General features: G+C 46.1%; 1 protein-coding gene across 2 annotated transcripts in view; it reads left to right on the forward strand.

Moving 5' to 3' along the window:
• The window catches only part of LOC121575525 (plexin-A1), a 257731-nt gene that overhangs the window by 109593 nt on the left and 133941 nt on the right, over nt 1-14197 (forward strand). For both annotated transcript variants that reach the window (XM_041888680.2, XM_041888681.2), the window contains exon 4: nt 8840-8980. In XM_041888680.2, the coding sequence (XP_041744614.1) occupies nt 8840-8980 (141 nt within the window). The remainder of the gene's footprint in view (nt 1-8839; nt 8981-14197) is intronic.

Raw genomic sequence — 14197 nt, forward strand, 5'->3', positions numbered from 1 at the left:
TGGATTTCTCTACCGTTCCTTTTTTCGTCCTGTTCCTCTTCGCTTTTCTCCCACTCCCTCCATCTCATTTCCCTAGGAATCCCTTCGAATGCCAGGAAAAGTGGAGCCTGTGGGAATCATTCATGACATTTGATATGTGTTTACGTGTAGTTGATGGAAAGTAGTCAAGTGTGGGCTAGATTTGAAGTGGATTGTCAAGTCTTGTTTTTCCTCTCACACATGCATGCGCACAATCACACACACAGCGAGCAGTGCCCACCCTGTGTCTTCCTGTGTGTGTGTGTGTTCTCTCTATTGGTGCAAATGTCAACAGTTGTGTTTGTGTAGTCTCCCCTCATTGCCTCTGCTGCTCTGCCTAATCTGCATTGTTATAATTTATCTTCCTGACTGATAAGGCCACATAGCCTAGCTAGCATTTAGCCTAGCACCCAGACCAGCTAGCCTAGCTAGCCTAGTTGCTAGCATAGCACTCAATGGTTCTCTATAGTAGCCTAGCAAGCTGCTAGCATAGCATCCACTAATTCTCTATGGGACCCCAGCCAACTGCTAGCATAGCATCCACCGATTTTCCATGTTAGCCGTCCTTACAGTACATGTGCATGACCATTTTCTGTCATTTAAGGCAATATTGAATGTGCACCAATCTAGAGACAATATATTCTGTGTGCTGGACTTCCTTTTGGCTGCGCTTAAAAATTATGCATTGTAAAGCACCTCTTTAAAATCCCATCTCTCTCCCCCCGCCGTGTGTATATGTGCAGCTTGTAGATGATTGAGTTAGCGTGATTTAACAATCATTTTAAGATGAAATATCGCGCGGGCGCCGCGTCGAGTGACTCACTACACGCTCTTGTTGGTGGCGACGGGGGCATTTAATTTCCGAGCAAGGGATGCAGAGGAGGGGGAAGGAGAGATGGATGGGGAATGAAAAGGTGGTAACGGGGAACATGCAGATTAAAAACCAGAACGGTGATGGATAGTTTTCTTTTGCCGCCGAAACGTGGGAGAGATAATATGTCCAATTAAAGCATGGTCTGATATGTGGCTGTGGTCTTTAAGAGCCAGGCTCTATGTTATGCTATGTTACTGTGGCTCTAAAAACTACTACTGGATTGCTGCTAGATGTGAAAGGCCATGGCCATATACATGATAGAGTTTGTGTGCATATTTATGTGTGTGTGTGTGTGAACATGTTTATGTCTGTGTGGGAGATACACGTCACGTGTTTGTGCAATCACCCTCTTCACCCACCCCAACAGTAAAAATGATACTGTTGCTGCTTCCTGTTTTTGTTTTTTTATAGCCGGATGTCAAAACACTGGTTTTAAATGTCCTTCGGAAAGTATTCAGACCCCTTGACTTTTTCCACATTTTATTAGATTACAGCCTTATTCTAAAATGTATTAAATCGTTTTTTTCCCCGTCTTCAATCTACACACAATACCCCATAATGACAAAGCAAAAACAGGATTTTATAAATTTTTGCTAATTTATAGACAAAATAAAAAAACGGAAATATTACATTTACACAAGTATTCAGACCCTTTACTCTGTACTTTGTTGAAGCACCTTTGGCAGCGATTACAGCCTTGAGTCTTCTTGGGTATGACGCTACAAGCTTGGCACAACTGTATTTGGGGAGTTTCTCCCATTCTTCTCTGCAGATCCTCTCAAGCTCTGTAAGGTTGGATGGGGAGCGTTGCTGCATGGCTATTTTCAGGTCTCTCCAGAGATGTTAGACCAGGTTCAAGTCCGGGCTCTGGCTGGGCCACTCAAGGACATTCAGAGACATGTCCCGAAGACACTCCTGCGTTGTCTTGGCTGTGTGCTTAGTGTTGTTGTCCTGTTGGAAGGTGAACCTTTGCCCCAGTCTGATGTCCTGAGCGCTCTGGAGCAGGTTTTCATCAAGGATCTCACTGTACTTTGCTCCGTTCATCTTTCCCTCGATCGTGACTAGTCTCCCAGTCCCTGCCGCTGAAAAACATCCCTGCAACATGATGATGCTGCCACCACCATGCTTCACCGTAGGGATGGTGCCAGGTTTCCTCTAGAAGTGACGCTTGGCATTCAGGTCAAAGAGCTCAATCTTGGTTTCATCAGATCAGATAATCTTGTTTCTCATGGTCTGAGAGTCTTTAGGTGGCGTTTGGCAAACTCCAAGCGGGCTGTCATGTGCCTTTTACCGAGGAGTGGCTTCTTTGTGGCCACTCTACAATAAAGGCCTGATTGGTGGAGTGCTGCAGAGATGGTTGTCCTTCTGGAAGGTTTTCCCATCTCCACAGAGGAACTCTAGAGCTCTGTCAGACTGACCATCGGGTTCTTGGTCACCTCCCTGACCAAGGCCCTTCTCCCCCGATTGCTTAGTTTGGCCGGGCGGCCAGCTCTAGGAAGAGTCTTGGTGGTTCCAAACTTCTTCCATTTAAGAATGATGGAAGCCACTGTGTTCTTGGGGACCTTCAATGCTGCAGAAATGTTTTGGGATCCTTCCCCAGATATGTGCCTTGACACAATTCTGTCTCGGAGCTCTACAGACAATTCCTTCGACCTCATGGATTGGTGTTTGCTCAGACATACACTGCCAACTGTGGGACCTTATATAGACAGGTGTGTGCCTTTCCAAATCATGTCCAATCAATTTAATTTACAATAGGTGGACTCCAATCAGGTTGTAGAAACATCTCAAGGATGATCAATGGAAACAGGATGCACCAGAGTTCAATTTCGAGTCTCATAGCAAAAGGTTATAAAAACCTGTTTGCACTTTGTCCTTATGGGCTATTGTTTGTAGATTGCTGAGATTATTTATTTTGTTAATCCATTTTAGAATTAGGCTGTAAACTAACAAAATGTGGAAAAAGTCAAGGAGTCTGAATACTTTCTGAAGGCACTGTATATGCTGAAATAAGTCGTGATATCAAAGGTCCAATAGGGGGTGCTTATATTTGTCCTGTTTCACACATGTACACGTGTGTAACCTGTACAGTGTGTGGTGAAGTGGAATAATGTTTCTTGCATATCCCACTCCCCCTGAGACACCCTCGGCGAGTGGGGTCACGACATGGGACCAGCCATTATTCAGGGGAGCTTAGGGTCAAGTGCCTTGCTCAAGGGCAGATCAACAGATTTTTTACCTAGTCGGCTCAAAGATTCGAACTAGCAACCTTTCGGTTACTAGCCCAATGCTCTAACACTATGCTACCTGCCGCCCTACCTGATATTTTGAAGACCGAGACATAAAAATGACTACCTACACAGGTCACACTTGTGTTTTAGATAACTTGTAGAAGTGTGACCATGGAGGTTGCTCATGCGTAAATGCTGCATCTGCTCTTGTCTTCAAGCCATTATATACAGAGAAGAGCCTAAATCTAACCCTGACAAAGAGAGAGGGAGATGGGTAGAGATGGAGGGAGGGAGAGGGAAAAGGAGAGCGCAAGACTGAGGATGGGAAAGAGTGGACGAGACTGCAAAAAAGCTCATTTCGGCCAATAAATCCAACTTCAAGCGTCTCAAGCTAGAATTCCTAGTAACCTATCATTAATTTGAACCTGGTAGCAGAAATTACCGCAGAGTGCTTTACCAATGTGTGGCGCTTCAGTCTGTGTGATTGTTCAGGGTGCAATCTCTAACCTAAGTGCCTCAACCCTAGCACTATAGGTCTATTCAATAGAAAATTGTGCAGTTCCACTGACATTTAGCTTAGGACATTTTCTATAAAGGTTTAAATAAAAAATTTTTGTCTCTATACACTCACTCCGCTGTCTTGCGCACACACACACACACACACACACACACACACACACACACACACACACACACACACACACACTTTTATTAAGGCTGTTATGGCTACAGTGTTCTGCCACCTAAGTGAGTGATGTGTTTACTGAGTCCTCGCTATGCTGCAGTTCTACGAAGCCCCGGAGTGAGACTGAATGCTATGAATTAAACTCACATTTTGACTTCATCACTTAGAGAAAAGTAAAGAGTGAGTGATGGGAGATAAACAGACTAGATGGGAGAGAACTTTTTTTACCCATATCTCCTTCTTTCTCTCCCTCCTTCCTTCCTTCCCTCACCTGTTGACAGTTAGATTCCTAAAAGCACATGTCCGTTTCGTTATGGGCTGTGTCCAAATGCTCTGCGATGGCCTCCTTTCCTTGTCTCCGTTTCGGGGGGTTAAAGTAATCCTTCTAACCCCCCCACCCCCCCAAAAATAAATAAAAATAATAAAATAAAAAATATTTGTAAAGTGGTTATCCCACTGGCTATAAGGTGAATGCACCAATTTGTAAGTCACTCTGGATAAGAGCGTCTGCTAAATGACGTAAATGTAATGTAAATGTTATGGGCTGTGTCCCAATGCTCTGCGATGGCCTCCTTTCCTTGTCTCCGTTCGGGACACACGCCAGCCGTCAGTCAAACTCTCCCCTCTTGTACAGGGGACTAGTACTTCCAGCAGTCTCCCATTCAATCCCTACTTCACCTCTTCACTCCTCCCTTCCTCTCCTTATTCAGTCTCCATTGTTCCATTCAGAGAGGGTCGCGCCAAATCGGCACTTCAATGCGGGGGAGTGGGAGAGGGAGGAGGGGTGGGGGGAGCCCCCCTCTCCTCTAACATCAAAGGGTGGAATGTGTCAGAGCTGCCATTATGCATGGGCAGACCCACTTATGTGAAGACTGATCCAGTCAGAAGAGTATAGGAGAAGGGATCAGAAAGTTTGTGAGGGGGTGGGCGAGAGGTGTGTGTGTGTGTGCGCAAGTGTGTTAGATTCATACACACGTGTGTGAGTGTTTCCGCAGGTACGTGTGTGTGTGTGTGTGTGTGTGTGTGTGATTCACAAGCTTCCGCACATATGGTGGAATGTCACTCCCTACCCCACCTCCTTCTGTAAGATCAAAGAAGTTTGGGACGCCATGCAGCTCCATAGAATAACACCTAAAGAGAGCCAGACTGTCCTGTCAGCAGCTCCATAGCAAGGACTGAGGACACACACACACAGACACACAGACACGGTCTTATCATAGTAGCAGATGTCTCAGTAATGTGTGGGAGCAGCCCTGTGGTACCGTAGGTAGGTGGTGTATTCAAATATAAAGGAACCTGTCACCTGAGTGCAGGGAAAGCTGGGCTACATCCCAAATGGCACCCAATCCCCTAAATAGGGAACTATGGCTCAAAAGTAGTGCGCTACATAGGGAATAGGGTGCGATTTGGGACGCGGCCCTGGTGTCACTATAGTGGTTCTTATGCTTGGCAAGCCACAGTACTGTACAGTCAAATTCTCTGGATGAAGTTACAATGGGTGAGTCATCCAATTACAGACTTGCATCAGAATCTGTCACATCCATTATTTCCCAGTTGCCGGCTAAAAAAGGCATGTCAAATGCAGAAAGAAGACCTGCTTTCTATTTTATACTCCCAAAAAAATAATATGTACTCTTAAAAAATATATGTTTTAAAGATTTTATGGCCAAGAGCTCACTTGAAGATAAACTTCCAATTTTTGAAGTTCAAGGCTTCGGATGCTTGAATCAGATCAAGGAAAAAAGACTAAGAGAGGAAGGGAGCCTCTTTAGACTATTGAGACACGCCCCCAGGTCGTCACCAATAGCACTTATGTGACGGGGTGAGTTGATATTGAAGCGTGGCAGTTTACATTCAATACTGACTGCAGCTGCCTTATCACTCCCCCCAGTACATATCAGTATCACTACGCCACTCTGTTTATCTAGTCCTACCTGGTGTGTTTGAAGGGAGATAACGATGAGGGTGAGAATGGGAGACGTGTAGTGTCTTATACACTGTCTAGACAGAGAGCCAATGGAATCAATAGGTGAGATTTATTTTTTGCGTGTCCTTTCGAGGCATGCCCAAAACGATGGCTGGCATTCATTGTCGATACCCAATGACGTTGTTCATCGGCCCAACTAGTGGCATGTTCATCTCTTTGCATCACTCTCTCTCTGCCTCCCCCCCTCTCTCTTTCTCTCTCAACCCTTCTATGTCTCTCTACCCCTCTCTCTACCCCCCTCTCTCTCTCTCTCTCTACCCCTCTCTCTCTCCCTCTCTCTCTCTCTACCCCTCTCTCTCTTGCTTGCTGCCCCTGAAACCGACAGACACTACTAGAAAGGAAAGAAAAGACACAATGGAAAAACCATAGCGATGGTTATCGACTGTCTCCTCGTTGCATGATGGCTATTGTATCGATCGTCGCCCTGCGCTGGTAAAAACCTATAAGCGGCGCTAAACCACAGCTATGATTAGATTCTCTCTGTGTCTGATCCGGAGAATAGCTTGGTTTGATTCAATTAGCCAAATGTTGCTTATGTTTCAAACTCCCCCTTTTCCTCCCTCCCTCCCTCCCTCCCTCCCTCTCGTTCTATCGCTCCTTCCTTCACTCGTTTGCTGTCGTTGAATGGATTGATTTTGAATAACAGAGATTCAGCGTGACAGGGCGTACTAAGGCAACAGCTGGCGGAGACGATCTCTCTTTCATCTCTCTCACACAAACACACTCTTGTTTACAATATCTTTGTCCTGAAACGCCTGTGCTACTCATCGATTCATAAATATATTAAGGAACTTATATGCATAATTCTACTCCACACAGAGGCGGAAAAAACAGTTGATTTAAGTTGACAATATTTTAACCGGGTCTGGTAAACTGCACTGCACTCAACTGAAGTTCACTTCTCAGGAGTCAACGTTGTACTGTGACGTTCCTGTAAAGCTATTTATAAGACCTGCAGACTTTTGTTCCAGCCCAGCATTGCACACTCTGTGGAGGCCCTCCACGACCTGAAATGCTTAACTCCAGTTACCTGAACATTCCCTCCTAGTAGTAGTGTGTGATGTAATGTAATGTCTGTGCAGTGTTGAGTGTAATATCAACTATAGGAAGCACAGTGTGTCTGGCTGGCTGATTGGCTGGCTGGCTGGCTGGCTGACTGGCTGGCTGACTGGCTGACTGACTTGGGGTAATGTAAATTAAGTTGTGTTTTGATGGTCTTCGACCTGGTGCATATTCCATATCAGGAGTTGGAGACACACATGCACGCACACAAACACACAGACTTTAGCCTCTGTATTTGGTCTCTTTGTGAATCTCCAATCTCTCTGGGTAGAGATGGGTGTCTGGTTAGCTCTAGCTTTATAATTAGCCAGTAAATTGGAGTGGTGTCACTGAGAGCCTAGGGAGAGATGGACGAGGCAGATGCTGAAAATGTGTCTGTCTGTCTGAGTAAGAAATAGAGCGGGGGGGAGAGAATGATAGAATGAGAGAGCGAGAGAAAGATGACCCGTCTCCGACCTTCACGCTGTGAGCAGATAGCGAGAAAACAAACAATTTCCCCACTGCTCCTCGCAGCACTCTGTCTTCATTCTCTTCCTGTGTGTGTGTGTAATAAAACAAAGTAAACAAAAGTGTGAGTGTGCTACGGTTTGTGTCGATGGGCTGTGTGTGTTGTCTCCTCCTTTGTGCACACGCCTTTGTTTACGCCTAGGTCCGGGTGTGTGTGCGTTCATTTGTGTGCGAGATGAGATGCGACAGCAGACTAAATAAAATGTATCCTTTGTTCATTGTTGCATTATCCCCGTAATAACGTTCATATTTCTTTGGGTGCCCATTGCTTTATCAAGGCCTTGTGAGCTGCCAGCCCCGCTCTCTCTCACAGTTTAGCTGATAATGTGGCTGCTGCCCCCCCGTCTCCCAGATGAGATTGCAGAGCAGTCTTAATGCGAACACACAGACCGACACACAGACAGACAGGTAGACACACAGGCAGACACACAGACAGTCAGGCAGAAACACAGACAGACAGGCAGAAACACACAGACAGACAGGCAGAAACACAGACAGACAGGCAGAAACACACAGACAGACAGGCAGAAACACACAGACAGTCAGGCAGACACACACAGACAGACAGGCAGACACACACAGACAGACAGGCAGAAACACAGACAGACAGGCAGGCAGAAACACAGACAGACAGGCAGGCAGACACACAGACAGACAGGCAGAAACACAGACAGTCAGGCAGACACACACAGACAGACAGGCAGAAACACAGACAGACAGGCAGACACACAGACAGACAGGCAGACACACAGACAGACAGGCAGGCAGACACACAGACAGACAGACAGACAGACAGGCAGAAACACAGACAGACAGGCAGAAACACAGACAGACAGGCAGAAACACACAGACAGACAGGCAGGCAGACACACAGACAGACAGACAGACAGACAGGCAGAAACACAGACAGACAGGCAGAAACACAGACAGACAGGCAGAAACACACACAGACACATTCATTTTGTCTAGAGCCGTCACCTTCATTATTCGTCTGTAACAGTCAGGCTGATAGAAAGTGGCCCTCTTTCTTTGTATTTCTTCTTTTTAGGACTTTGCATTAACAAGTTATTTGACTACGGTTACATTCTGAGCTATGAATAATTGCGGGGTCACAAGAATAGTTGAAAAGCCTTCGTTAGCGTTGCAGCGTCACAATGTAGAGAGGATTTAAGAGCGATATGATTGGTCCATGATTAACAACAACATTGGACTCGACCAAAGGGTTGAACGTTGTATCATTAAACCGATGAATATATATTTTTTTGCCGACAACCTCATCACCATCATTTGGCTACAGAACAGTCGCGACAAGCTTCTTCCAGCAGCTACTTATTTCCTATTTGATTGATAGTTGAAGCCACTTGTCTTTACCCGCCATCAGGCCTTTTATATGAGGTTTGATGTTCACTGGTCCCTTTCTCTTCTTTTGCTATGTAATGGAATACAATCATCTAACCTGTTGTCTCTCTGTCTAGATCCTGGTGAACTCTGTGAGTCCCACGCGTCCAGCTCTGCTCTATGAGAACGTGGTGGTGAGTGACGGCTCCAGCCCCATCCTCCGAGACTTGCTCTTCTCCCCGGACATGCAGCACATCTACACACTCTCCGACAAACAGGTAAGCGATACACACACAGGCATGAACACAGCACACACACACACACACACAAATGCATGAACACAGGTATGCATGCAAACACAGATATGCACACACATCGACTCACAAAAGCACACACACGCACATACATAGGGACACATCACACCCATACACGCTCCCTCCGACAGCAGGTCTAAATAAAGATGGCAGGTGTCAGCGGGGGGCTAATGATGCCTCATTACCTTAGACACACACACACACACACACACAACCCACCCGTAACCTCACACACACACCTTCAATTACATCTGTCCGTCTGGCTTGGGTCCCCACAATCCCCCCCCGTCCCCCCTGCCGACCAAGGCACACACACACACCAGGGAAACGGGCAAAGGTCAGGTGTATTCCATGTGGGGACCTGGTCATTAACAGCCCCACCACTGGTTCGGCTGTGTACAGCTTTGAAGCTGTGGCTGTGGGTCGCCTGTGTTGCTTCTAATGATGCAGCTGACACCCCCTTTACCACTCATTAGCAGAGAGAGGAAAGGGGGAGAAGGAAGGGAGAAGGGGGAGGTAGAGTGTGAGAGGTGGAGGGGGACAGAGAGGGAGAGGGATTGAGAAAGAGGAGAGTGAAAAGGTATCTGTGTGTCCATTTGAGAATATGGTGTGAACATTTCTCCATAGGCGGTGGGTGAACAACTATGCCTTGTACTAAACATTAGGAACACCTGCTCTTTCCTTTACATATACTGACCAGGGGAAAGCTATGATCCCTTATTGATGTCACTTGTATGGTAGTAGGTGCCAGGTGCACCGGTTTGTGTCAAGAACTGCAACGCTGCTGGGCTTTTCACGCTCAACAGTTTCCCGTGTGTGTCAAGAATGGTCCACCACCCAGCCAACATCCAAGGACATCCAGCCAACTTGACACAAATGTGGGAAGCATTGGAGTCAACATGGGCCAGTATCCCTGTGGAATGCTTCCGACACCTTGTAGAGTCCATGCCCCGACGAATTGAGGCTGTTCTGAGGGCAAAAGGGGTGCACCTCAATATTAGGAAGGTGTTCCTAATGCTTTGTACACTGTGTATATGACAGACTTGGAAAACACATACTAAAAGATACTCCTACTCCCTTTCTCACTAACACACCCCCAGGCCCCCCCCCCACCCGCCTCAATGCCTGGCCGTGATCCCCATTAACAGAGTCCAGGGTGGGGTTAAGCCGAGGGGGGCTGAAGGAGGGGCCAGGGGTACCTCTCCGTGGGGTAGACCCCTGGTTAAAGTCCCTCCTCATTATTAATGACTAGAGAGGTAATTCCCATAGCCCACCCCCCTGCACACCCTCTCCCCTTCTTAAATCCATGTCTCGGTTACTCGCCCTTCCCCCATCCCCCCTCCTCCTCTTCTCCTTCCTCTCTCCCTCTCTCACACGCTCCATTCTAAGCCGAAATTGAGTGCCCCCCTCTGAAACGGCTTGCAATGATCCCATTCCCATATTTTTTAAATCATCTCACCCTTCCTTTTAACCCCTTTCCTCATCTTTCTCTCGTTCTCTCTCCCCGTCTCTCAATGTCTCTCTCGTACACTCTCTAATGCTCATACTCACTCTCGCACTCTCTCACGCTCTTTCTCTCTCTCTCTCTTTCTCTCTCTCCATCCTCTTACACCTCTACTGCCCTGGTATGAGATAGCGGTGGAATATTCTGGAATTGGGGAAGGGGGTGGTATCGAAAAGAGAGGGGGGTGAAAGTAGAGGGCTCGTTTCAGGGGTTTAGGTTGAGTCGTTGAGCACGTTAATGCCACCCCACTATGAATCCTTGTTATATACCATATAACCTCCCCCCTTACCACACACAGTTATCTCGATACACCTTCCACTGTCTCTGATACAGTACCTTGCAAAAGTATTCATCCCCCTTGGCGTTTTTCCTATTTTGTTGCATTACAACCTGTAATTTAAATGGATTTTTATTTGGATTTCCTGTAATGGAGATACACAAAATAGTCCAAATTGGTGAAGTGAAAAAAATAACTTGTTTAAAAAATGCTAAAAAAAAAAAAACTGAAAAGTGGTGCATGCATATGTATTCACCCCCTTTGCTATGAATCCCCTAAATAAGATCTGGTGCAACCAATTACCTTCAGAAGTCACATAATTAGTTAAATAAAGTCCACCTGTGTGCAATCTAAGTGTCACATGATCTGTCACATGATCTCAGTATATATACACCTGTTCTGAAAGGCCCCAGACTCTGCAACACCACTAAACAAGGGAGCTCTCCAAACAGGTCAGGGACGAAGTTGTGGAGAAGTACAGATCATTGTTATAAAAAAATATCAGAAACTTTGAACATCCCACGGAGCACCATTAAATCCATTATATAAAAAATTGAAAGAATATGGCACCACAACAAACCTGCCAAGAGAGGGCCGCCTACCAAAACTCACGGACCAGGCAAGGAGGGCATTAATCAGAGAGGCAACAAAGAGACCAAAGATAACCCTGAAGGAGCTGCAAAGCTCCACAGCGGAGATTGAAGTATCTGTCCATAGGACCACTTTAAGCCGTACACGCCACAGAGCTGGGCTTTATGGAAGAGTGGCCAGAAAAAAGCCATTGCTTAAAGAAAAAAATAAGCAAACACGTTTGGTGTTCGCCAAAAGGCATGTGGGAGACTCCCCAAACATATGGAAGAAGGTACTCTGGTCAGATGAGACTAAAATTGAGCTTTTTGGCCATCAAGGAAAACACTATGTCTGGCGCGTGTGTATGCCTCCCGTTTGTGTGAGTCTGTGTTCGTGCATGTGTGTGTGGGCTGGCTGTTGTCTGCACTCACAATCAGCCAAATCACACGAAATCCAGGGCTCCTAGCATCTGCCACACATTGAGGCCATCAAGGAAAATGTCTGGCGCAAACCCAACACCTCTCATCATCCCGAGAACACCATCCCCACAGTGAAGCATGGTGGTGGCAGCATCATGCTGTGGGGATGTTTTTCATCGGCAGGGACTGGGAAACTGGTCAGAATTGAAGGAATGATGGATGGTGCTAAATACAGGGAAATTCTTGAGGGAAACCTGTTTCAGTCTTCCAGAGATTTGAGACTGGCACGGAGGTCAGCAGGACAATGACCCTAAGCATACTGCTAAAGCAACACTTGAGTGGTTTAAAGGGAAACATTTAAATGTCTTGGAATGGCCTAGACAAAGCCCAGACCTCAATCCAATTGAGAATATGTGGTATGACTTAAAGATTGCTGTACACTAGCGGAACCCATCCAACTTGAAGGAGCTGGAGCAGTTTTGTCTTGAAGAATGGGCAAGAATCTCAGTGGCTAGATGTGTCAAGCTTATAGAGACATATCCCAAGAGACTTGCAGCTGTAATTGCTGCAAAAGGTGGCTCTACAAAGTATTGACTTTGGGGGGGTGAATAGTTATGCACGCTCAAGTGTTCTCTTTTTTTGTCTTATTTCTTGTTTGTTTCGCAATAAAACATATTTTGCATCTTCAAAGTCGTAGGCATGTTGTGTAAATCAAATGATACAATCCCACAAAAAAATCCATTTTAATTCCAGGTTGTAAGGCAACAAAATAGGAAAAATACCAAGGGGGGGTGAATACTTTCGCAAGCCACTGTACACACAGATACACATCCCCCTTCGGTCTTTATCTCTCTCTCTAGTACACACACACAGACAGACACACAGATAAACACACACACCTCTCCCCTGCCGGTTAGAGGAAGTAGCAAGGCAGACAGGCCCCAGCAGTCCCTGTGCGCTCAGCCCGCAGGGGTCCTCAAGACAAGCCAAGCACATTAAGGTGTCATTGGACATATCCACTGGAGCGTGGCCCATGACGGGTCTACTCACACATACACACATACACACACACACACACACACACACACACACACACACACGTAGACAAACGCACACACTGAGGCACACATAAAGAAGAACCCCACTCTGAGTCACTTTTAAGGTGCGTGGCACAAAGGCCCAGTGATTTATGTGTCGTTTGACTCCACTTTCTTCATCATTTGACAGGAGGGGTGTGTGTGTGTGTGTGTGTGTGTGTGTGTGTGTGTGTGTGTGTGTGTGTGTGTGTGTGTGTGTGTGTGTGTGTGTGTGTGTGTGTGTGTGTGTGTGTGTGTGTGTGTGTGTGTGTGGACCCATGCATGAACCATTCATTGTCTAACAGCCATTGACAGACGACAAGCCCTTGAAGGTATATCAACTGCTGTCCTCTTCATATCTTCTAATTAATTGACATATTTAGGTCATTTTAGCCATTTACGATGTGAAGAAAGCAAACAATTATTATTAAAAGAAAAAGAAAAAGAAAAGCAGAAAAGCTTTTTCTTGTTCATAAAGATATATTTTTACACTATCTGTCAGAGCATTGTCCCTCAAACATTGCCTTGTATTGTCTTGCTTAGCCAAGACACTAAACTCTGATACCCTTTTTCTTCATTTCCATTCATAGAAATACTTTGCACCAAAGTCTCTGCCATTGTCTTATAAGCCACTTTCAGTAAACTCATTAGTCTGTAGCTATCCCTTATCTTCTTGTCATTGTTCAGCAAAGTCACTGGGCTGTAAGACTGTAATTCTTGTTGCCTTATACACGGTCGAGAGTCTTTGCAGTTGTTCATGCATATCATACACACACACACACACTCCTCAGCGCTAGTTAATTGTGTAGCATAAATATTCATGGCCTCCCTTGTGAATATGGGCCCATTTTTAACCCCCCCACCCCGTATTGTGAAGCGTCTTACTGGAAATTCATGCTAATATTAGTGTCGTTTTGTATGGTGTGGACACAATGGTAATGGATGGGAGGTGGAATATCAGATGTCCCCCCTCCTTCTCTTCTTCTGTGTGTGTCTCTGCGCTGGTGCGTGTGTGTGTGTGTGTAGTGTGTGTATGTGTATGCCTCCCGTTTGTGTGAGTCTGTGTTCGTGCATGTGTGTGTGGGCTGGCTATTGTCTGCACTCACAATCAGCCAAATCACACGAAATCCAGGGCTCCTAGCATCTGCCGCACATTGACAGTACGCACACGCATGCACACAGCCTCCCACTCCCCCTCACACACACACACACACACACACTCCTAACAAAGACCCTGCTCCAAAGCCAAGAGCATCTCCATTATCCCAAGGTTGCGGGTTCGAATCCCCATCCCGCTCGCACAAAAGACACAGCACAGCCACTGCTTCTATCCTG

This window comes from Coregonus clupeaformis, chromosome 10 (genome assembly GCF_020615455.1).
Source record: "Coregonus clupeaformis isolate EN_2021a chromosome 10, ASM2061545v1, whole genome shotgun sequence".
In the NCBI taxonomy this organism is placed as follows: domain Eukaryota; kingdom Metazoa; phylum Chordata; class Actinopteri; order Salmoniformes; family Salmonidae; genus Coregonus; species Coregonus clupeaformis.